Here is a 23,141-nt window from a genome sequence, read left to right on the forward strand (position 1 = left end):
TGTTGGTGTTGAAAGACAAGATTAAAAAAGAAAACTGATCTCGACTCAGAGAACCATAAAGATAGCATAATATACAAGGGATGCACTCTGAGCATACAAACAATTCCATCCTAATTCTAAGGATTTAAAAAAAAAAAAAACTACCAGAAAAGGCTACAGTTATATGTCTTGGTCTGCATTCGCCAGACTTCAACCTGACTGAAGAATACTGGAGCATCTTTTGGTACAAACTGCCTCAAAAGTGAAATAGTCTGATAGCATCACCAAGATAGTCTCTTGCAGTGCTTTTCTGATAGTATCAAGCATTTCCCACATGTCTGTTAACAGGTTTTGGAGTCGTCAAATAAAAGAGTGAATGTGTCTGATCGAGTACAGAACTCCATTCACTTTCATCAGCCAATCAGAATGTCAAGCGGCCAATCACCTGGGAAATCCTGTAAAAGCGCCCTAAAAAAAAGAGAGACCATAAGCCTCTCTTTTTGATTAAAACAATGGCAGAACACCATCACGACCACTCCAACTGTAACCACGATCACCATGACACTAGTGCCAAAAAGGTCTCTGAGGCTGTCAATGGTGAACTTACAGCTCGTCAAAAGGCTGCAGAAAAATTAAATAAGGTTCAAATTAGTTTTTCAAAAGAAAATTGCAAAACTGACGTCTTTACTAGGCTTTACTTAGTTTACATGAACTAGCCAATGAACACAAAAAGTCTTTACCGTAAGTTGAGTTGTTATAAACAAAAAAAAGGGGGGAATAAAGAATTTAAATTATGAACAGTAAACCTGCTACTGGTGCAGTAAATAAAGCTGATGTGGATCTTTTGGTAATAAATGAACACGCAACGATTTCAAAGAACACTAACTTGACTTGTAAATAGATAAAAGAGCTTCAATTAAGCAAGGCAGATGCCGAATCAGCTTTAAGAACCAACGGAGGCGATGTTGTTGTCACCTTGAAGAAGCTGATTGAATGTTAACGTGTATTTTCAATTAAATAGTAGAATAAAAGCAACATCTATCCTTTGACAACTCTATTATTTTACAAATATGCCTTTACTACTTATTTTTGATATGAAGAAAAAGGAAGATGTAAGAAAGTCATGTTTTGTTTGTTGACTTGACATTGGATTTCAGCCTTTTATTTATTTATATACAACAAGAGAGAGAGAGAGAGTACTTCTATACAAACAAGTTCTTTTAACCCAAGATCGGTTTTATGATTCGTTCCAGCAATTGCAACATAAGGACTCGATTCAACAGAGGATCTTGACATCGAGCCCAGATACGATCCATGGCTGTATTACAGTTTTGGTCTCCAATCAATTGACGTACTGTATTAGGTATCACTCGATTCATCAACAAGATTCTCGCCATCCTCTTGCTTTCCTCTCTGTCCTTATCCGATCGCTCCTTGGACTTCTTCTTCTTTTCTCCTACAGCCCACTGACCCTCTGGCCAGAGCTGCTGACCCAATTGGTTCAAGCGAAGCATGATTGCATCTGGAGAGAGATAGAGATTCAAGAGGTCATTATACTGTTCTGATATAAATTCTGTATAGGAACGTCGAACGATTTCTCGCAAGATGTTCAATATGGATCTTCGCATCCAGGCCTTGTTGTTGGACGGAGTCAAGTTGAAGATTTCAATCACCAACGCATATGTCGTCTCGATCAAGAGTTCTACATCCATCGAACTAAGTGATCTAGGCGCTGTTTCTGGTGACTTTGCCGATAGCTCAGGCTCTTCATCTATACTGCTACTGCCGCTCGCGACTGAATGGGTATCGGGAGGTGAAGGACTGGTCAAGCTTGAGATCGAATCCTTTCTGGGTCGCTGTTTGTCCTCTGCTAGATTCAGTTCCGTTAGCGTCCTGGAGGAAGATGAAGAACGCGAAAACAGGGAGCGTGATCTGGCAACAGGACTGATGCTATTACTTGTGCTAGTACTCTTGGATTCGGTCAAATGAGCAAATGCAGCTACTACTCGGTCTTTAAATTCTTCAGAAAATGAAATCACCTCTTCACTCATCATTTCCGATCGTCTCTCTTTTCTCAAGAAGGCTGAAACAACAGGGTCGGTTCCAAGCTCTGGATCATGTACTACCTTGACTAGGTAATTCTCTAGGTCACCACTGATCGCATCACCTCGTTTTTTTGACTGTTTGAGCCAGGATCGTGTAGGATCCAAAGGAAGCCTTAGCTGTATCTTTACGGTGCGTTTTGTGTGGTTTGCGGCAAGTATGGTGTGAAAACTCTCAAAATCTGTATAGCTTCGTGTGATTACATAGCCTCCACCTTCTGAACCTGTGTTTTCCTCTACAGCAGGTCGTTCAATCTGTATAATATAAGATAACTGGCTCTTATTGAGAGGCTGCTCCGGTGACTGCGATGGTGAGATATCCATCACTGTAAATTGCGCAGACTCTGGTGAGAAGAACGTTTCCTCTTCCACAATCTCATTTCTTTCCTCAACTTTATCCTCGCCTGTCTGACCTTGGGTTTCCTCTACTATCCCTTCCAATGCAGCAGTCACGGTTTCCTGAACGACAGCCGAAGTTTCATCGTCAGAGAGAAGAATCATAATCGTAGCATTCAGAAATCAGGATCACTAAGGATATCCATATGTTCCCCCATAGAAACGTGGCAAGTAATTCTTTAAGTAAACTCATCAGTAAGTCAGACTCCTTTTCTGAACCAACCAGAGCTCTTTTTAATAACGTTTGGCTGAGTCCACGAAGTTGCTGATGCTGTTCTTTTTTGGACAAAAGCTGCCCAAAGGGCGATTGAGGATTTCTTCTTACATAATCTTCTATAGAAACTTCAGATTCTTCAAAAGCTCTGCATTCCCTCTGTATACAATTCAGTTTTCACAAGAATCCTTCCTCCTTTTTTTTCTAGCCTCTTACCATATGAATAATTAACGTATTGGCTACTCCATATAAGGTCGACATCACTATATCATTCTTATCTTGATTCATCAAGATCTTCTCTACTTGTACACACACCCCGTTTAATTTTTGTCTTGTAATCTTCTCAAACTGTGTATCCTTATAAACATTCAATTCCTTCCACCAATTTGAAATAAAATCACGCATGAAATAATCCAGCAATTGATTAACTACAGTTTGAAGTGACCGATGATAGAGTTCGAGTTTTTCTGGTGCTGAATTGAAACTGCTGTCCTACAGACGACATGAGTAAACAATAAATAAAGAAAAAAGACAAGATAATACCACGGTTTCAACATAGCTTTTTTGATATTCTCTTATGACAATTCTACCCTCTGTATTACTAAAAAAGAGAGCTCCTAAAGCAAATCCTAATATAAGGCATACCAAAAAGTAATAACCATCAGTAACAAGCAATACGGAGTAAATGGCGAGAAATGTGTAAGTAAACAATTGCATTATTTGTTGCAGGTCTTCTTGCTCGGCTACCCCTCTGCCTAAAGCAACTGCCTCAGATATAAGTTTGAGCATATGACTTATATGGGTGAGATTACAAAAGAAAAAGAAAGCAAAAAGAAAAGGTGTTACTATGGAACAAAAGGATTATAATTAAGGTTTAACATTTTGTTCTTGCTTCAATAGATTTAAGCCCCGACGTTAATGTCTGAAAATCCACCTGCAGATCGAGAAAAGTGGTTGAACAATACATGGTACAACGCTATTATTATTTTTTTTTTTTTACTTACACTATTGAATATTTGATGAAATAAATTGAATAAAGAGAGACTGACTTAAAAACCGACTTGGCTTAAAAGAAACGCTTCTCGTGACACCAAATAAACAAAACATTTTGTTTTGAAAAAAAAAAAACATATACACAATAAACCAAATAAGAAATTGATTAAAAAAGTTAGCATTGAGCTGAAATAAGCTTTTCAGTAAATGGTTAATCGTAACGATGGAGATGCAGTGTTGCTAGGGAGGATATGAGAGCTGCTGTTTTGAAAAAGATTTGCAGGATAAGCAATTGAACAGGACACAGCAATGGGTTAATAAACACCTTCAAAAGGAGGCCGAGTTTGATCCATAGCTTGGGTTTACAAGAAAGGGAACACAATCCCCTGCCCCTAACAGCCGATCCATTACACATTGCTGCCCCTGCTTTAACTAAAGAGTGAGGGTCACATGCACTGCTTTTGTTTTTAAAACAAGTCAAGGTGAACAAGGTAAAAGTAAGACTTACAGTGCCTCTTATATTCTTGATCATGTTCATGTTATTCCTCGGTTTGGAGCGCTCATCATTCAACACACCCTCTTCTCTTTAAAGGTTTTTATGCATTTGCATTGTCTGAGTTTCAGATTGTGTGACGACAAAATGAGAATGAAGAAACAGGCAGACTGAAAAGATCGACACCAATTCAATTATAGGTTTTGCAATGAAGCTTTTGTGTGTTATTCAACATAGGCTAGCTTTGTATTGTACGTGTCGTGTTTAAGAGATACAGTGATAAAGCAGGACTCATTCATGAAATGTTTTCAAAGAGATTCTCTTTTAGACTTCAATGAGTTTTTGCATTGTTTTCCAGAACAAAGATAAAGTTCCCTAATTGAGTATCTTCAAGTACATTTCAATTTAATAAGTTTGATATTGACAAGCAATAGAATGTTTTATACTCCTTGAAGAAACATCTTAAAAAGTCTAGACTGTTTAATTTAAAATTCAGATTCTTTTTTTTTTTTATATTCTTTCAAGTGAAAAAGAATACAATTGTGTGTAAGTTTTTAGTTACACTTGATCTATTCTCCTGAATTGCAACTTTCAATTACAGTCAAGAGCGAAGAAGATAACTGAATATATTAAATTGCATGCTCTTTCAACCAGGGCATATATGTTATCTATTAACCATATCAAGCACAAAACGAATTGACTGGCACTGTTTCAACACAGTATCTTCAAATCAATGCATAAAGAAACTTTTTTTTTCGCATTGTTTGTATTTTACAAATATTTTAAAGTAGTTTACACATTTTTTTATTGAAAATACTTTATTTAAAAGAGTATAAAGTACCATTTCAAACAGGACATTTGAAAATGCCTTTCTTTTTTTTTTTTTCATAATATCTTTCCAGGTTCAAGGAACCAACAATGAAAAAAAGAGTCAAAAAATGCCTAAATTTATTTTAAATACGAAACAAAAAAAACCCCAGGGTTACTGTCAATCGCCATTAGGTCACCTGTAAAAAATATTAAACTGACAAGGGTTGTAAACATTAAGAGAACAAGACAAAAGAAAATGAACAGTTGGTAGCATCAATTGCCATTCAGAAAAAAAAACTCAGACTAGCTAACAAGTGTTTAAATATGATATCATTGTTCATTATTGTAATGAAAATCATCATTGTCATTATGATTCTCCCTTTTTATTCTACGTGAGCCATTTATTAGTAAAGTAGTAGTATTGCTCTCATTAATTGTATTATATATAAAGAATAATAAAGTTAAATATACGCATGGAACTTGTCCAATTTTTACAAGAGAAAAAAAAAAGAATAAAAAATTTTGCCCTGGACATGTTTTGAGAGTTTGCATTTTAAGTTAGGTTTCAGTTCAAGAAATAAAAATCCATCAAATCACTGAGAAAATACAAGTTCATTTTTTTTCGCTTTCTTTTCTTTTTCCTTTTTTTTTTTTTTTCTTTTTTAGCTATTTATCAATTCAAAACATGCCGCCTAAAAGAAGAAGCTCTGGTCAAAGATCTACACCTAAACAATTTCGTTGTACCGGGTATGGTGATTGTAATATGGTATTTACAAGAAGCGAGCATTTAGCAAGACATGAAAGAAAGCATACAGGAGAGGTAAAAAGGTCTTTTATATTCCTTTATTGCAAACAACTCAATTATGAAAACATATACAGAAACCTTACAAGTGTATTGTTGAAGGCTGCGATCGCATGTTTAGCCGATTTGACAATATGATGCAGCATACACAAACTCATGACAAGGAAAAAAGAAAATCGGTTGCATCAATGGAGACAGTAAAGGATCATACAAAACCCAAGAAAGCCCGTGCGATCATGGCAGACGATCCAGTAACAGAATCTCCGACTCAATTACATGAGGAGCGATTCCCGTGGGCTCAACAAACAGATCTGTATTCTGTGCCTCCATTAGAATACAACTCGATGGTATACAACCGTACACTGCCCCCACCTCACCGAAGATCTTCTATTTCTACACCCATTCGTTCGGGTGGATATCGTTCATCTTACCCTTATTCATTGTCCCCTTCTCCTGTCAAGACTCATTTTAATCACAACTCACAGTTCCCTCAACCTCCTCCTACAAGTGATTATTATTATCATCGAAAACCATACAATGTACCTAGAAACCGTTCATCATGGCCTGCCAAAAGGGAAGACTATGAACTCTTTGAACAAACTCGTCGATCCTCCATCTCCACTACTTCCAGTGACTCTGGTCATACCAATTCACCACCTAGTTTCCACCAGGATTTCAACGTGAAGCGACGCATCTCGATTGATGCCTTGCAGACACCCATAGAAAAGCTGCGAACGATTCAGTTGCATGAAAAGCCGGTGGAACAAGATGCTGTTGATATCACACAAGATGAATATGAAGCATTGGAAGCCTTCAGTCAATTCCGCTCCTCGCCTGTCGTCGGTGCTTTACCTGTCGCTTCATCTCCACTACACAGTCCAAATCTGTCTTCTCAGGTATGTGCTATTCGGCAACGAGTACCAACATCAAAAGAATCATTCCTGAGACCTGAATCTCATAATTATCTTGGTTAATTTAACATTTCTGTTGTTTCTTGTATCATATTTCTTTTTCCTTTTGTATTTAAAAATCCTTTACTCATTAAAAAATCATTCATTCTTTTTTTTTTTTTTTTTTTTTTTTTGCAACATTATTTGGCTCCTTGTTTTCATTAAACTAGACTCAGTAGACACAGATAACTCAATAGTTTGTGTCCAAACGATGTAGTAATCAGGTTCAATTATCATTTTCAAGCCTATTGACGTAATACTGGTATGTGATGTTGACGTCAATTTGTCTTTTATTACCTATTAGTCCATCATGATGTACTTAAAGAATCATAACAAAAAGGGCTCCCAATTTATCAGTACTATTTATGTTTCATTTACAGAAAGAACAATATGTGTACAGAGTAGCAAAGTGATTTTATAATATAGACATGCTATATATAAAAAAGTGTTTTACACACCATGTGTGTGTGTGAACAGCAAAGGATCACACTAGTCTCTGTTGTACCATTGGGTACAACAATATGGACTATGTAAACCTTGTTAAACTTGGGTTTTTTCTCAACAATAAAAAACATAAAAAAGTTCTCTAAATCATTTCATCTCAACGAAAACACTTTATGTGGTATGTCATGTCGTTCAGTGATGTACTCTTTCTGATTATTACTATTTATAAAAAAAAGAGCTGATTACAGTTTCCTGCGAAAAGCAAAAGAGCTCCACACAACTTTTTTGCTTTCAAACTATTTGAATGCACAGCTTAATTAGCTTATATACAGCTGTACGATCAATTTGCTTTTGTACAGTATGGAGTTATCTAATATAATCATTTTATCTTATATATTAAAAAATATATGATTATACATCTTTACTGAATAAAAAGCATATGTCCTTTATCACATTTAATTTTTAAAAATTAGTTGCTATTTCTAAAAGAACAGATTTAACAACCGTATTATTCTTTTTTCTTCAACAAAGATACTAACACTTCTTTTTAAATGCTTCTCAAAATAGTCAATTTTTGCATTTGTGTATCATTGTATTTGAACAAATCGCTGCTGATTCGCACTTTTTTTTTTTTTTTTTTTTTTTTTTGTTTTTTTTTACCTGGGTTTTCTCTTCTGTATCCTTTCTATTAACTTATCCTTTTATAATACCTTACGTGGAAAGGATCCTTTAAAAGAAGTTGATCAAATGTTTATGAAATGTAGGTGTAGTGCTTGAAAAACCACTGAATATCTTGCTCAAACCCTTAGAGTTCTTCTAAATTAACAATAAGATATTTGTCAGCACCATTAATCAAATATTTAGTATGAACGAGCGTCGATTTAGATTTTGATTCCTTCTTCAATTTTTGTGGCACATTTTTACATAGTCGTTTGCCGCTTTTTACTCAACCTCTATTTCTTTGCCAAAGGTAGCAGCACTCATTTCACTAAATGTAACTAGGTTCATTAATATAGTTATTTGCTCATCAATGTAAGTATAATAGGTTCTACGTTTACCCTCACCCGATAGTATAGATTTTCTTGGAATTGTAGATTGACATGGACTATATTTTAAATTTACATTACCTTGCTCCAATTCACTTTATCCTTTATTGTCACACCTTTTCATCTCTGAGAAATACATTAATGAGTGATAAACTGCACTCTCTTGTTTTGTAAGAAGCTTGTTGGTCCATAGTGAGACTACCATCTTTAAAAGGCCTAAATTGGATTCTACGACTTCCATTATCTTGTATCTCTTGAAAAATCAGTACAATATTCATTGTTACCAATAGGTTCGTGTTGTAATTATTGTAAAGCAAGTGCAAAAATAAGACAAAGCATAGAAATGAAAAGTAATTTAAAACTACGAAAAAATAGAAAAATACAGTATGATACATGATTTTTCAGGAACGCAATTTGTTTTTTCTTTTTTGCGAATGACAGAAGCACCAATATTGACTTCTGTAGGAAGCTTAATCATAGACGATATTTATTATGAAGACGGTAGGAAAGTATACAATGTACTTGGTGGTGCTGGCATTTTTGCAATTTACGGTAAAATAAAAGACTACATTCCTTAAAATTAATAATTCATCATTCTGAAGGCATGAGATTGTGGCAACCTTCACCGAATTCTCAAAAAATAGGTTACATTATACAAAAAGGTTTCGACTATCCAGAAGAAATAGACAATCAGCTAAATCGCTTGGATGTCACCTTGATTTCAAAACATCACCCTGACAAACACACCACACACGGGATTAATCGATTCGGCGCAAATGACCACCGTGACTTTGAATATAAGCACCCAATCATTCGAACAACTGCAGATGATTACCCTGACAGCTGGATAGATTCGATGCGTGTGGTTCATATTATATCCTCTCCAGAGAGAGCGATAGAAGTGATTGACGAATGGAAGAAAAGGAGTTCCAAAAGTCAAGCTCAGTTTCTTTGGGAGCCCTTACCATGGGCGTGCATACCAGAGGTAGTAAAGCACAAAAAAATGGGCAAGAAATATATATATAAGAAAAAAAAAAACTAACTTGAATTGACCCATTAGAACTTTGATCAAATATGTGAGGCATCCCGGAAAATAGATATTATTACACCAAATCATGAAGAAATAGCTGACATGCTTGGATACCAATTTGATAAATTTCTCCTGGAAAATAACAACGATTTTAAGCAAACAGTTGAACATTGCAGTCAAGAGCTATTTGATAAAATCAAAAAACCGTCCATTATTCTAGTTGTACGCGCAAGTAAATATGGTGCTCTTGTAAAAACCAAGGATAGAATGGAGTGGACACCAGCTTATTGGGATTGGAAGAAAGATCAAGAGCATATAGTGGATGTTACAGGCGCAGGAAACGCCTTTTGTGGAGGTTATGCAGCTGGCTGGGTTCAGACAGAGCAAGATCCAGTTCAATCTGCCTTGTACGGAGCTGTATCAGCCAGTTTTGTTGTAGAGCAAATAGGTGTACCGGATTTATCCGAGTATGAGCAGTGGAATCAAGGTCCAAATCCAGTGGATAGGTTATGTTTGTTAAAGAATAGATGTAAGAAATAAAAAGAGCTGATACTATCAGAATTGTAATATTTGTCTGCCTTATTTCAATGTACCAACATTACATTTAAATGTGAGAAGCAAAGACAACAAGCGTGCATCAAGTAATTTTGTTTACAATTGAAAGCGCCAGAAAAAAGAAACAATATTAAGCATTAAACTGAACTCCAAAAGTCAAAAAGGTTAAAAATTGCAATACCCTGTAGGAACATTAATGAGCCATTAAACCAAGTAGCAAGTGAGTTTGGAAGAACACTTACTCAAATTAGGATAGTCTTTGGTAAAAATTGTTTTTACAAACATATATACTTGGTTTTCACACACTTAATAAAAGCGATCTATTACATGAATGCCTTTTTTTTCAGTTTTTTAACTATACAAAAAGTTTTTATTAAACTAAAAAGCTCAATCAGGCAATCAATATGATCTTTGTCTAAATGTGTTTGCTCCTGTTACAAACAATACCTAAATGTCAACCTATGGGTTAAGACTTAGAAGATATCAGTTTCTGAAAGTCATCAATAGAACTAATAACGCAAGACATTATTATTTCCTAAAGTATTTTTACATTGGTTTAAATGTAATACATTTGGACTTTTACTCCATATAAAAATTATCCTTTGGTGAAGTCGACTCACGTAATAAAACGACTGCTGGTTTCACTATCAATATACAATACTGCTGATACGTTTAAACAAGATATTTTATTCAAAGGCTTAATTGAGCACGTTATGTTTCAAGACATCATAATTATTAAGCCAGATCAAATGAGATGTAACAGAAGCTAAAGTACTGTTTAACACACTGACAACGCTTTTAATCCTTATACTATTTAATGAGCTTTAATAAACATTAAAATCTTCATAAAATAACTAAATTAAATATAAAAGTGACGTATTATCGTTTTTTGATGCCCGCTCCTCCCCTGGTTGTTTAACTGGCACAATGGAAGACCTTTGGTAAGCTCATACAAAAAAAAAATACAAGCTCAGAGGAGGAGAAGAAAAAAAATTAGAGAAAAAAAATAACAGATTTGTTTTTGCTTATCCATTAATTGTAAGAGAAAATCTACATTCTTTTCTGTTCAAGTGAATATTCATTTATCTTTGCTTAGAATTGAGTAACATGGCTCTTCGTTTGATTTCCAAGAAAGCAGCTTCCGGTATAGTCAAATATAACAACACAATTTTTACAAGCAATTAACAGCTTTTATGGTTTAGCTGCCATTGCTGCCCGTCCTTCTTTAATGAACGCCTCCCGTCAATCTTTGGGTGCTTCTGTGTAAGTTTCCGAGCTGATTGTTTTAGACAAATCTAATTATTCTCTTTAGTGCTCGTCACTACACAACTCAAAAAGAAGGTGATTTTTATTCTTGAAAAAATAATCAACAAAAAACTAAAAAAGCATATACGATAGTTGAACCCAAGGAAAAGGCCAACAGCATTATCAATAGTCTTCCCGGCAACTCACTTGTTTCCAAGACCGGCTTTGTTACTTTGAGCACTGGTCTTGCCACTTTCTTGATTTCCAAGGAAATCTATGTTCTCAACGAAGAAACTTTAGTCTTAGTTGCCTCTGCTGGTCTTCTCGGTGTTCTTCTCAAGTACCTCAGAGAACCTTTCTCCAACATGGCCGATGAACACGTTGCAGTAAGTGAATCATGAAAAGAGAGAAAAGTATACAGAAAACTAAACGCTTGCAATGAAATATAGCGTATCAAGAATGTTTTGACCAAGGCTCGTGAAGATCACAAGGCTGCTGTTCAAGAACGTATTGATGAAGCTGGACAAATGAAGGATTTAGTTGATGTTACTAAGGCCCTTTTTGAGCTTTCTCGTGAAACTGCCAAATTAGAAGCTGAAGCTTTTACTTTGAAGCAACAAGTTGCTGTTGCAGCCGAAGCCAAGTCTACTTTGGATTCTTGGGTTCGCCACGAAACCAGCCTTCGTGAACGTGAACAAAAGCAATTGGCTGCTTACTTGATTGAAAAGATCAACAAGGACTTGCAAGATCCCAAGATCCAACAACAAATTCTCGACCAAGCTATCTTGGATGTTCAGAGAATTGCTAAGACCAAATAAGAATAAAAAGAAGAAGAAAAAACTTTAAACCTTTGTATATCATTCAAATTGCTATCAAATAAAAATGATACTTTTTTTGTTCAAATGCTACACACAAAATTTAATTTTTATTGGTACGCAATGATTTCTTTTTCTTTCTTCAGTTAAATCATGTCTTTAAATGATCAATTAAAAAACTTTAAAAAATCACAAAATGCGAGTACAGAGATTTCAGTGAAGAGAGCTGGACAGGCCACAGCTCCTACAAACGATCTGAAGAGAACATTTGGATCTATTTCTAATAATACAAAAGCTTCTTTTGATGGAGCAAAAAGAAAGAAGAAATCAACTGGTAAAAAAGTCTTCATGACATACAAAAATTATCTTCTATAAACAACAATATACATTAGTTTATTCACAACCTGCTAATACGGGTACTGGTCAACATGCCATGAGTCAATTATATACTGTTATACAGTTTTTAAAAGTAGAAGAAAAAAGCACAAGTGATTGGATGCATGACTGAGAATATTTTACTCTTTTTATAGGATAGCAATCATCCTCAATCTGTTGTTAGCATTGCTTCTAGAACAAAGGTTGATATATCAAAAAATCCTGCTTTATGGGAAAAGCTTGTGAATAATGAAAAAATTGAATATGATTCTGTAAACAACATGTTTTCATACAAACCAACTTATCAAATTAAATCAAAAGAGGATTTGTTGAGTTTGCTTATCTCCAAAAGAAAAGAGGGAGGCATGGATTATAAGGATTTGAAAGATTCCTATTCAAAACTGAGTAGTGCAGTAGAAGAGCTTGCTGGAGAAGGTGTTATTTTGGTGGTTAGAAATAAGGATGGAAATCCTCGAGTACTCTTTTATAATGATGCACAATATAATACGCCCATTGATGCCGGTAAGAGAGAAGCTTTAGTAGAACATTTTTTTAAATATTTATCCTTTAACAGACTTCAAAAAGATGTGGTCAGAAATATCAATTCCAGATGAAACAGATTTACCAAAGGCACTGGAAGAAGGTATGGATGATATATTTGAAATTAAAAGAGATAGTCTTACCCATTTCTTCCATTATAGCTGGTTTGAAAACAATGGAAGTATTTGAAAAGAAGATCACAGCAGAAGTAAATGCTTTTTATTATAGAATTGGAATGTTTATGTATTTAAAAATTGATTTTAGGTTAAGCCCAAAAGATCAAAGACCAGACACAAGAGAATCAAAATTACAAACACTCACTTGTCGCACATTGACTTGTCGAAGGATTATGTGCCAAATGCGAAAAAATAATAAATATTTCCCTTCTTTTAATAACATATACTTGATGTTTTGAACTAAAATTGAGAACATGGAGCCTGATTTATTACATAAACATCACTGCTCATATACTATTCACACACCCCTTCCCCCCCCCTTTTTTTTTACACAATATACAATTAAATATGCTTCCATTTAATTACTTTACAATAGCCAGAAGAGTGCTTTATATCCATCAACATATGACAGTTCTTTGAAATCACAAAAAAAAAATAAAAAAAAAAAAAAAATACATAAAACGCGTAAAAATAGATGACATGTCGTATGTACTTTGTCATTTTAATTTGTTTCAAGAAATGCCTGAACCAAATACAATGATACCATTCATTTGATATTTAGAATTAAAGCGAATAAATGCCCCTATGTACCTCCCTTGTATCTTTTATAGTACATATCATCAATTAGGCATGAACGTACCAATATATTTCTTTGATACATTTTCCAACATATATCATTTCTTTTTTTTTAATGCAAGTCAATAAGTATAGACAATCGTTTTTAAGTAAATATACACTCTAGTTGTGACAAGGAGTCAAGATGGCTTGAATAATTGGATAGAAAAGAAATAAAGCTGTTTGATACATTAAATAGATTGGGTTTTTTTATTTTTATAAAGACATGATATTAAGTGTTACACTTCAAGGTATTAATCCACTTGAAAGCCAATTAAGCTGCTGAGAATAAGAATCTAAGATTATAATATGAGTACCAGGTTTTATATAAAGGCAATATCAATAATATTACCTGAAGGTTAAAGAGAAAACTAATGATTATCATTGGCTATTTCGTTATCCTTTACATTAACAGAGGTCTTGGCACCATCAGCCACACTGGCAGTATTGTCTTTGATCACAGGGATAGCAAAAATATCCCTCTTGCGAAGGTCCAAGGTGTTTCCATTGGCGACTTTGTTGTGATCTACGTTGACCTTAGTATCGGCATCCTTGAGAACACTGACACCATTATCTTTGACAACAGGGATAGCAAAAATATCCCTCTTGCGAAGGTCCAAGGTGTTTCCATTGGCGACTTTGTTGTGATCTACGTTGACCTTAGTATCGGCATCCTTGAGAACACTGACACCATTATCTTTGACAACAGGGATAGCAACGATGTCTCTCTTGCGAAGATTTACTTTGTTTCCATTACCTACTTTATTGTGATCTATATTAGCCTTAGTATCGGCACCATCAAGAACACTGGCAGTATTGTCTTTGATCACAGGGATAGCAAAAATATCTCTCTTGCGGAGATTGACTTTGTTTCCATTGAGTGCTTGGTTGTGATCTACGTTGACGTCGGTCTTGGCACCATCAAGAACACTGATACCATTATCTTTGACCACGGGTTTAGCAACAATGTCTCTCTTGCGGAGGTCCAAGGTGTTTCCATTGGCGACTTTGTTGTGGTCTACGTTGACCTTGGTCTTGGCACCATCAGCCACACTGGCAGTATTATCTTTGATCACAGGGATAGCAAAAATATCTCTCTTGCGAAGGTTTAATTTGTTTCCATTGGCGATTTTGTTGTGGTCTACGTTGACCTTGGTATCGGCATCATCAAGAACACTAGCAGTATTTCCAGCGACTTTAGGAATAGCAACGATGTCTCTCTTGCGAAGATTTAATTTGTTTCCATTGCCCACTTTGTTGTGGTCTACGTTGACCTTAGTATCGGCACCATCAAGAACACTGGCAGTATTATCTTTGATCACAGGGATAGCAATAATACCTCTCTTGCGGAGGTTGACTTTGTTTCCATTGCCCACTTTGTTGTGATCTACGTTGACCTTAGTATCGGCACCATCAAGAGCACTGATACCATTATCTTTGACCACAGGGATAGCAAAAATATCTCTCTTGCGGAGGTCTAAGGTGTTTCCATTGGCGATTTTGTTATGGTCTACGTTGACCTTGGTATCGGCACCATCAAGAGCACTAGCAGTATTTCCAATGACTTTAGGATCAATGACAGCAGCAGAAGTATTGCCAAAGAGACAAACCAAGGCCAAAGTTGCTAAGAGAGTAAGAGATCGCATGTTGAGTAAAATATATTTTGATTTAATATTTTTTTTTTCTTTCAAAGAGAAAATCCAGGTCCCTTTTATATCTTTTTTTTTATATGAAGCATGATCGCCTATCACTATTATTATTAATAATAATAACACTTTTTTTTTTTTTTTTTTTTTTTTTTTCTCGCCTTGCAGTAAAGCATTTCAAAATGATGAACATATTGCATAAAAACGTTCTAAAACAACAAGGGAAGAGCATACTTTCTTTGTTTCAAAAGTAAAGCACGTCCAAGTTAGGAAGGTACATGCTTTAGGATAGCTTTCATTTTGTGAGTTTGAAGACATATTGAAGACCATTTCATATAAGGAATCTAATGAAAGCATGGAACCAATCTCAATGGTTTACCCTTAAATCACTTGTACCACAATGCATTTTGCGATTTTTTTTTTTTTTTTTTTTTTTTTTTTTTTTTTCATTTCCATGAACCCTTATTCTATATGTTCTCCTACTTTTCGTATATCAAACCCTATCATCTCTTTTAATATGTTTTATATTCTGTATAAATCAATTCGTAGTAATAACTAATCGGGGTTTCTTTTTTTTTTTTTTTTTTTTTTTTTTTTTTCGATGAACGATGCACTACATACTGCGAATGTGTACCATATGTTACCACCAAACAAAACAAAGGCTTTTTTTCTCTCTCTTACTCTCTTTCTCTCTCTCTCTCTCTCTCTCTTGGACGCTTTTGTAACTCTTTTCATGTTAAATCTCTTATAGAAAGAAAGAAAAAACTTGCTTTGGTATTTACTTGTTGATTTATTAATTATTAGTACAATACAGTTCTTATAAGTGAAAATCTGATTCTTTTTTATTTATTTTTATTTTTATTTTTAGCATTGGATTTGAATCCTTTGACTGTATTTTGATGAAGATCGACAAACAATTTACAGCAAATTCCATGCATTGATCAATGTATTTGTTACAAAACACATTTAAAGATCTTACTGCAGGCAGTATATTAAAAAAAAAAAGCCAATTGTTTTACAGTCTCTCCTACATACTTAGTTTTTAGTATCAACAGCCTTTCTTTTACACTTATGAGCTCTATGGAATGGATTCTAACAGACTGAGATCATGACAATTATTCAAATGTTTTATTGGGATAATACAAACTTCTTTTTTTTTTTTTCACCCGGAATATTGAAAGAGTTAAATTAGACCATACTCATCCTTTGTGAAAGTTTAAAAATCTGAGAAATACAATCAACATAAACGTGCGTATCTGTCTCGACTAATGTCACAATTGGATGCACCTCTTGTGAAAGACCAATAGGGTATTACACCTTCTTACCTTTATGACAACAGTGGTGAAAGAAGCCCATAAAAAAAAAAAAAACAAAAAAAAAAAAAAAAAAAAAAAAAAAAAAAAGGGAGGGGATTAACATTATAATAGCTCCATTACAATTGATGAATAAAATGAATAGAGGTGATTAAGCATGGTATTTTGTCTTTAAAAATGATTAAATGTAAATGAGTAAACATAAGCACGATGTCATTGAGATCCAATACTGAGTCTGTATGAGAAAGAACACACTCATACTTGTGCCTTTGTATAGTTTTATTGAGCTTTCCATCTCTTTAGGTATATTAACTTGTATCATCGACATAGAAAAGCACGTAATAATGAGTTGTTGTTGGATAATTCACATCAAATACACAGCCTTGCTCTGATTTCAGAATGTACCGTATAGGTCCTGAATCATGCTCAAATAAGCATACAAATCATTTCATGACAAAACTATCAAGTTAAAAATAGTGTCCTTTTCTCTCAGCTCTCGTTTTTTCAAGTCATTGTCTTTTCATGTAGTCTTTGTTTGAATCGTAAGCAACACTGTACTATTTACATAGGAAATTCATGTAATCCTTGATGGACGCGACTTTATGATAGAAGAGCACTGGTTTTTTTTTTTATTTTAGAGGTGGTGTGTCAATAACGCGCATTGTATTCAGCAAGCTTAGTAATAGTAAAACAAGCAGCGACTATATCGCACACATTTAATCATCAATAGTAATTATTACGTGATTATAGAAAACTCTTTATTATTATTATAATAATATCTATTATTATCATAGTTATTAATACTATATTTATTACTGTTATTCTATATCGCAAGATTCTTTGATATCAGCTATATCAACCAAAGGATCGTTTTCTTATGTTTTTAGTTTTTTATTATTTTTTATACAAAGCTAATCAGGCTTAATAAAATAAACAAAGAAAATGTGGAAAAGTTGCTTTTGTAGAAGTAAATTAATCATGAATTGTGATTTCCTGGATGCGCACTTGTGTTGATTTATTTGTAAAAGAGTTTGGTTTTCTCAATTGTACTTCTTTACAATGCTGCCTGAGTTTAAATTGTATCATTTATGCCTAAAAAAGCATGATCGTAACCCTATCTCTCTTTTATTTTTGTCGTATTTATTTCTCTGAACAGCCATGTCCTTAAACATTGGCGACTTAGTTTGTAAAGGAAAGTTCAAAATCAAATGCATTCTAGGAGCAGGTCTTAAAGGAAAGTATATAAAGGTGAAATTAAAAGAAGCGAATAAAAGAGCGTTCTAGCTCACCTTCCTTTTTTACTTACACAGCTGAAAGTACGACCGAAAAGAGAGAAGTCGCCATAAAAATAGCAGGCATACAACAAGAGAGCCATTTAATAAAAGAAGCCAACGTCTATGAAGTCATGAAATCAACCTTTGGTTACCCCAAAGTTGAATGTCATGGCTTTGAAAAATGTTATTATTACCTGGTAATGGAATTGCTTGATATTTCACTTGAAAAATATTTATCAAAATATAAATGCTTGTCATTGAAAACAATACTCATGTTGGCAGATCAAATGGTAGAAAGAGAAGGAATCTTCAACGTGTAGACGAAAAGGACAACACTAATTTTTTAAATAGCTTACTAGAATTGAAGCTCTTCATAGAAAAGGATATCTTCACCGCGACATTAAACCCGAAAATATGGCAATGGGATTAGGCAATAACAGTTTATTTTTACACATTTATGATTTCGGCCTTGCCAAAATATTCAAACACAATAATGTACATATTGGTATAACTGAAGTTGACCATTTAGTTGGTACATCAAGATACTCCAGTTTAAATGCACACAAGGGAATTGGTATTAAAAAAGAAGGGGAAAAAAAGATATAAATGGCTCAATTCTTTGAAATATATAGAGTTGTCTCGAAGAGATGATTTGGAATCAATCGCATACAGCATTATTTATCTTGCAAAAGGCAAGTTACCATGGCAAGGGCTTGGGATCTCGGATTCGGATGAAAAGTGCCGTCAAGTCTACAAGTTGAAAAAACAGAGCCCTGATAAGATTTGCGGAGGGTTGCCTGCTCCATTTGCCGCCTTTTTAAAATATTGTCGTGGTCTAGCTTTCCATGATAAACCAGACTACTCTTATTGCCACAAATTGTTTGCTGGTTTGCTTAAAGAAAAAGGATTAAAATTTGACTATGTTTATGAATGGACGGTAATCAGATGCTTCTATCCTCGTGTTCATTGTGTTATGATAAATATCACTTACTTTTTGATATATATAGCCCTTTAACAGCCCTATTAGATTAGCACAAAAAGAAAAAGCAAAGAAGGAATTGGAAATGAAAAAGAAGGCAGAGAAGCAGAAAATTGAAGAACAAAAGAAAATGCTTTGTGGTATTCAAAAGAAGAAAAATAAGAGAAAAAACCGAAAGAGGCCTTGGAAACATGCCGTTCAATGGCGTAAGCCGGTTCAAGACCATCTTTTACCTCCTGACTTGCCTATTAAACAAAAGCGTGCTATAGTATTACAGGCCATGCAATCGAGCAACTTTAATAATGTTGCTTTTATGAACAGCACCAGCCAAAAGGTAAAGTAGTAATATTTAGATAAACTATTTGTACTCAAAATCGAACAATAGCTCCCTCCTCCACCTGTAGTTAATTCATTGCTTCACCAGCTTTCAATGGCCTATCCACCTTTGCCAGTATACCCACCTCATGCTCAAACACAATTAATCAATCATCACATGGCCTTGCTTCAGCAACAGCATTTGGCTTTTGTACAACTTCATCAACAACAACAGAAACAGCCCACAGGAGTTCAGGCTCAATAAGACATGGCTTTATTTAATTCTTTATAAGAAACATATCATATGATAAAGTGTGAAAATGAAAATAAATCAAATAACACTAAATTATACATCTTTTCAAATACTTAAGTTACAATTGCTATTGTCAGAGCAGTGAATAGGTAAAAAATACTTTGTAGGTAAGAAAAATCGTGTAACATGAATCCAATTTTCGTATAAGTTTAAACTTTATTAAACAATAATTTTTGTACAATGCCCGTGCACTGGATCAATTACTGGATTGAACCTTCTAGGTTATTATAGCATGAATGCACCAGCCCTTGTGTATATCAATACTATAAAGTTAGGATATACGGTATTCATTAAAGAGAAAAGTTTTAAGCCATGTCAAAAATTGTATAGCCGAGTTTTTACAAAAAAAACATCACTGACTGTTTATAGGACATATATTCACCTTTTAACTTTATAATAGCCCTAATTCTTATTGACATACCATCGATATAGTACTGAGGCTGTCAGAAGAATGATCGTTTCATTCCATAGCTTATCATTATATATATGCCCAACATATTGAGTAAATTAAAGCCAAACATGCTCTATTAAGTCCAAGTTGAGAGTTTACTTTAATCAGTCGCTAATATTGCAAGCATTATTCTCCTATAGTCATTGCTTTGTCAACTTCAATTTGTGCTTAGATTGTTATCTCATTAAATATAAGCTTGGGTCTAATCAGAATAGCAGTAATTTAGCGTCTCCATTGTAGTACCAAGAAGACAAAACCTTGAAATCACCTGTGTTTTTGTGAAACAGTATGAGTTTGGTGCAATAGCCGATTAAATAGTTTAATGCGGCCGGCCTAAACATCTCTAGTTCATTATAGATCAATAGAACAAGCATCAGATCTTAGAGTCGCTTCATATAGCGATACATACCCCAGTTTTTATCTAATGTCCCTGGCTTTATCTCATATAATAGTATTCTTGGCATATTTCTATTAGTTGAACTAATTTCACCTCTTATGACAGTAAACAATAATTTAAAACAATAAACAACCTGTGTTTTTTGTAACTAACTTAAATGAACAGCTTCTTTTAAACTAAAGAATAGATTAATATATTTCTAAGTCTAGAATATCACCGAACCACAATCACAATTAAAATGATCAAAGGTGAGCTTTACTATGATCCCGAGTATCCTCTTTCTGTTTTTCCTGAAGATGAATACTAAGGTGGACAAGTAAAAACTAACATATATGGTCGCTACACTGTGCTTGACAACTTCGGTATAAATATACTAAGAAGCGGAAAAGAAAGAACTCATTATAAGTAAAACAAAACCCCCATTTACCGTAATACTTTTGTAGTCGCAGATGAAGAACAAAAGTTGCTTCAGAAAAATAATTTTAAATGAGTGCTCTTATCACCTTCGAATATCATACTAGTCAAAAGGCCGACATTGTAAGCAGCATAATAAATAATATTGCTAATAACCGTAGCGTCTAGTAAACCATAATAGCACTAGAAGACGAGGCACATGAACTGACAATAAATAACATCAATAACATAAAGTATCAACAAAGAACGCTTCTAAATTGAAAAGTGTTAGGACACCAAAATAAGCAATATTTTTAACTCATGTAATTCAGAATGCTAGTTGTCTTGTTGACCCTCAAGTTAACAAAGCTAAATATTTGAGGTTTTTTATACAAAAGCAACTTTTCCACATTTTCTTTGTTTATTTTATTAAGCCTGATTAGCTTTGTATAAAAAATAATAAAAAACTAAAAACATAAGAAAACGATCCTTTGGTTGATATAGCTGATATCAAAGAATCTTGCGATATAGAATAACAGTAATAAATATAGTATTAATAACTATGATAATAATAGATATTATTATAATAATAATAAAGAGTTTTCTATAATCACGTAATAATTACTATTGATGATTAAATGTGTGCGATATAGTCGCTGCTTGTTTTACTATTACTAAGCTTGCTGAATACAATGCGCGTTATTGACACACCACCTCTAAAATAAAAAAAAAAACCAGTGCTCTTCTATCATAAAGTCGCGTCCATCAAGGATTACATGAATTTCCTATGTAAATAGTACAGTGTTGCTTACGATTCAAACAAAGACTACATGAAAAGACAATGACTTGAAAAAACGAGAGCTGAGAGAAAAGGACACTATTTTTAACTTGATAGTTTTGTCATGAAATGATTTGTATGCTTATTTGAGCATGATTCAGGACCTATACGGTACATTCTGAAATCAGAGCAAGGCTGTGTATTTGATGTGAATTATCCAACAACAACTCATTATTACGTGCTTTTCTATGTCGATGATACAAGTTAATATACCTAAAGAGATGGAAAGCTCAATAAAACTATACAAAGGCACAAGTATGAGTGTGTTCTTTCTCATACAGACTCAGTATTGGATCTCAATGACATCGTGCTTATGTTTACTCATTTACATTTAATCATTTTTAAAGACAAAATACCATGCTTAATCACCTCTATTCATTTTATTCATCAATTGTAATGGAGCTATTATAATGTTAATCACCTCCTTTTTTTTTTTTTTTTTTTTTTTTTTTTTTTTTTTTTTTTTTTTTTTTGGGCTTCTTTCACCACTGTTGTCATAAAGGTAAGAAGGTGTAATACCCTATTGGTCTTTCACAAGAGGTGCATCCAATTGTGACATTAGTCGAGACAGATACGCACGTTTATGTTGATTGTATTTCTCAGATTTTTAAACTTTCACAAAGGATGAGTATGGTCTAATTTAACTCTTTCAATATTCCGGGTGAAAAAAAAAAAAAGAAGTTTGTATTATCCCAATAAAACATTTGAATAATTGTCATGATCTCAGTCTGTTAGAATCCATTCCATAGAGCTCATAAGTGTAAAAGAAAGGCTGTTGATACTAAAAACTAAGTATGTAGGAGAGACTGTAAAACAATTGGCTTTTTTTTTTTAATATACTGCCTGCAGTAAGATCTTTAAATGTGTTTTGTAACAAATACATTGATCAATGCATGGAATTTGCTGTAAATTGTTTGTCGATCTTCATCAAAATACAGTCAAAGGATTCAAATCCAATGCTAAAAATAAAAATAAAAATAAATAAAAAAGAATCAGATTTTCACTTATAAGAACTGTATTGTACTAATAATTAATAAATCAACAAGTAAATACCAAAGCAAGTTTTTTCTTTCTTTCTATAAGAGATTTAACATGAAAAGAGTTACAAAAGCGTCCAAGAGAGAGAGAGAGAGAGAGAGAAAGAGAGTAAGAGAGAGAAAAAAAGCCTTTGTTTTGTTTGGTGGTAACATATGGTACACATTCGCAGTATGTAGTGCATCGTTCATCGAAAAAAAAAAAAAAAAAAAAAAAAAAAAAAAGAAACCCCGATTAGTTATTACTACGAATTGATTTATACAGAATATAAAACATATTAAAAGAGATGATAGGGTTTGATATACGAAAAGTAGGAGAACATATAGAATAAGGGTTCATGGAAATGAAAAAAAAAAAAAAAAAAAAAAAAAAAAAAAAAATCGCAAAATGCATTGTGGTACAAGTGATTTAAGGGTAAACCATTGAGATTGGTTCCATGCTTTCATTAGATTCCTTATATGAAATGGTCTTCAATATGTCTTCAAACTCACAAAATGAAAGCTATCCTAAAGCATGTACCTTCCTAACTTGGACGTGCTTTACTTTTGAAACAAAGAAAGTATGCTCTTCCCTTGTTGTTTTAGAACGTTTTTATGCAATATGTTCA

General features: G+C 33.8%; 8 protein-coding genes across 8 annotated transcripts; 7 read left to right on the top strand and 1 right to left on the bottom strand.

The window, feature by feature from the left end:
• Nucleotides 1-491: 491 nt before the first annotated feature.
• Nucleotides 492-979, top strand: RO3G_13204 (uncharacterized protein; the record flags this gene model as incomplete). Its single annotated transcript, XM_067667788.1, has 4 exons — nucleotides 492-620; nucleotides 671-720; nucleotides 781-826; nucleotides 881-979. The coding sequence occupies 4 exons, from the start codon at nucleotides 492-494 to the stop codon at nucleotides 977-979; spliced, it is 324 nt and encodes a 107-aa protein (XP_067523889.1).
• A 605-nt stretch (nucleotides 980-1,584) lies between these two features.
• RO3G_13205 (uncharacterized protein) lies at nucleotides 1,585-1,968 on the top strand (the record flags this gene model as incomplete). Its single annotated transcript, XM_067667789.1, has 1 exon — nucleotides 1,585-1,968. The coding sequence occupies one exon, from the start codon at nucleotides 1,585-1,587 to the stop codon at nucleotides 1,966-1,968; it is 384 nt and encodes a 127-aa protein (XP_067523890.1).
• Nucleotides 1,969-5,672: 3,704 nt separating this feature from the next.
• RO3G_13206 (uncharacterized protein) lies at nucleotides 5,673-6,763 on the top strand (the record flags this gene model as incomplete). The annotated part of the gene is made up of 2 exons (XM_067667790.1): nucleotides 5,673-5,807; nucleotides 5,867-6,763. The coding sequence occupies 2 exons, from the start codon at nucleotides 5,673-5,675 to the stop codon at nucleotides 6,761-6,763; spliced, it is 1,032 nt and encodes a 343-aa protein (XP_067523891.1).
• Nucleotides 6,764-9,526: 2,763 nt separating this feature from the next.
• Nucleotides 9,527-9,799, top strand: RO3G_13207 (uncharacterized protein; the record flags this gene model as incomplete). The annotated part of the gene is made up of 1 exon (XM_067667791.1): nucleotides 9,527-9,799. One exon carries the CDS (start codon nucleotides 9,527-9,529, stop codon nucleotides 9,797-9,799), a length of 273 nt encoding a protein of 90 aa, XP_067523892.1.
• A 1,122-nt stretch (nucleotides 9,800-10,921) lies between these two features.
• Nucleotides 10,922-11,877, top strand: RO3G_13208 (uncharacterized protein; the record flags this gene model as incomplete). The annotated part of the gene is made up of 5 exons (XM_067667792.1): nucleotides 10,922-10,958; nucleotides 11,017-11,077; nucleotides 11,127-11,155; nucleotides 11,213-11,445; nucleotides 11,509-11,877. 5 exons carry the CDS (start codon nucleotides 10,922-10,924, stop codon nucleotides 11,875-11,877), a joined length of 729 nt encoding a protein of 242 aa, XP_067523893.1.
• A 301-nt stretch (nucleotides 11,878-12,178) lies between these two features.
• RO3G_13209 (uncharacterized protein) lies at nucleotides 12,179-13,161 on the top strand (the record flags this gene model as incomplete). The annotated part of the gene is made up of 5 exons (XM_067667793.1): nucleotides 12,179-12,208; nucleotides 12,405-12,771; nucleotides 12,824-12,892; nucleotides 12,951-12,997; nucleotides 13,054-13,161. The coding sequence occupies 5 exons, from the start codon at nucleotides 12,179-12,181 to the stop codon at nucleotides 13,159-13,161; spliced, it is 621 nt and encodes a 206-aa protein (XP_067523894.1).
• Nucleotides 13,162-13,951: 790 nt separating this feature from the next.
• On the bottom strand, nucleotides 13,952-15,226 carry RO3G_13210 (uncharacterized protein; the record flags this gene model as incomplete). Its single annotated transcript, XM_067667794.1, has 1 exon — nucleotides 13,952-15,226. One exon carries the CDS (start codon nucleotides 15,224-15,226, stop codon nucleotides 13,952-13,954), a length of 1,275 nt encoding a protein of 424 aa, XP_067523895.1.
• Nucleotides 15,227-17,697: 2,471 nt separating this feature from the next.
• RO3G_13211 (uncharacterized protein) lies at nucleotides 17,698-19,372 on the top strand (the record flags this gene model as incomplete). Its single annotated transcript, XM_067667795.1, has 6 exons — nucleotides 17,698-17,725; nucleotides 17,850-18,103; nucleotides 18,165-18,387; nucleotides 18,446-18,750; nucleotides 18,821-19,126; nucleotides 19,178-19,372. 6 exons carry the CDS (start codon nucleotides 17,698-17,700, stop codon nucleotides 19,370-19,372), a joined length of 1,311 nt encoding a protein of 436 aa, XP_067523896.1.
• Between the last annotated feature and the right edge of the window lie 3,769 nt (nucleotides 19,373-23,141).

The sequence above is a fragment of the Rhizopus delemar genome, genomic scaffold, assembly GCF_000149305.1.
Source record: "Rhizopus delemar RA 99-880 supercont3.11 genomic scaffold, whole genome shotgun sequence".
In the NCBI taxonomy this organism is placed as follows: Eukaryota; Fungi; Mucoromycota; class Mucoromycetes; order Mucorales; family Rhizopodaceae; genus Rhizopus; species Rhizopus delemar.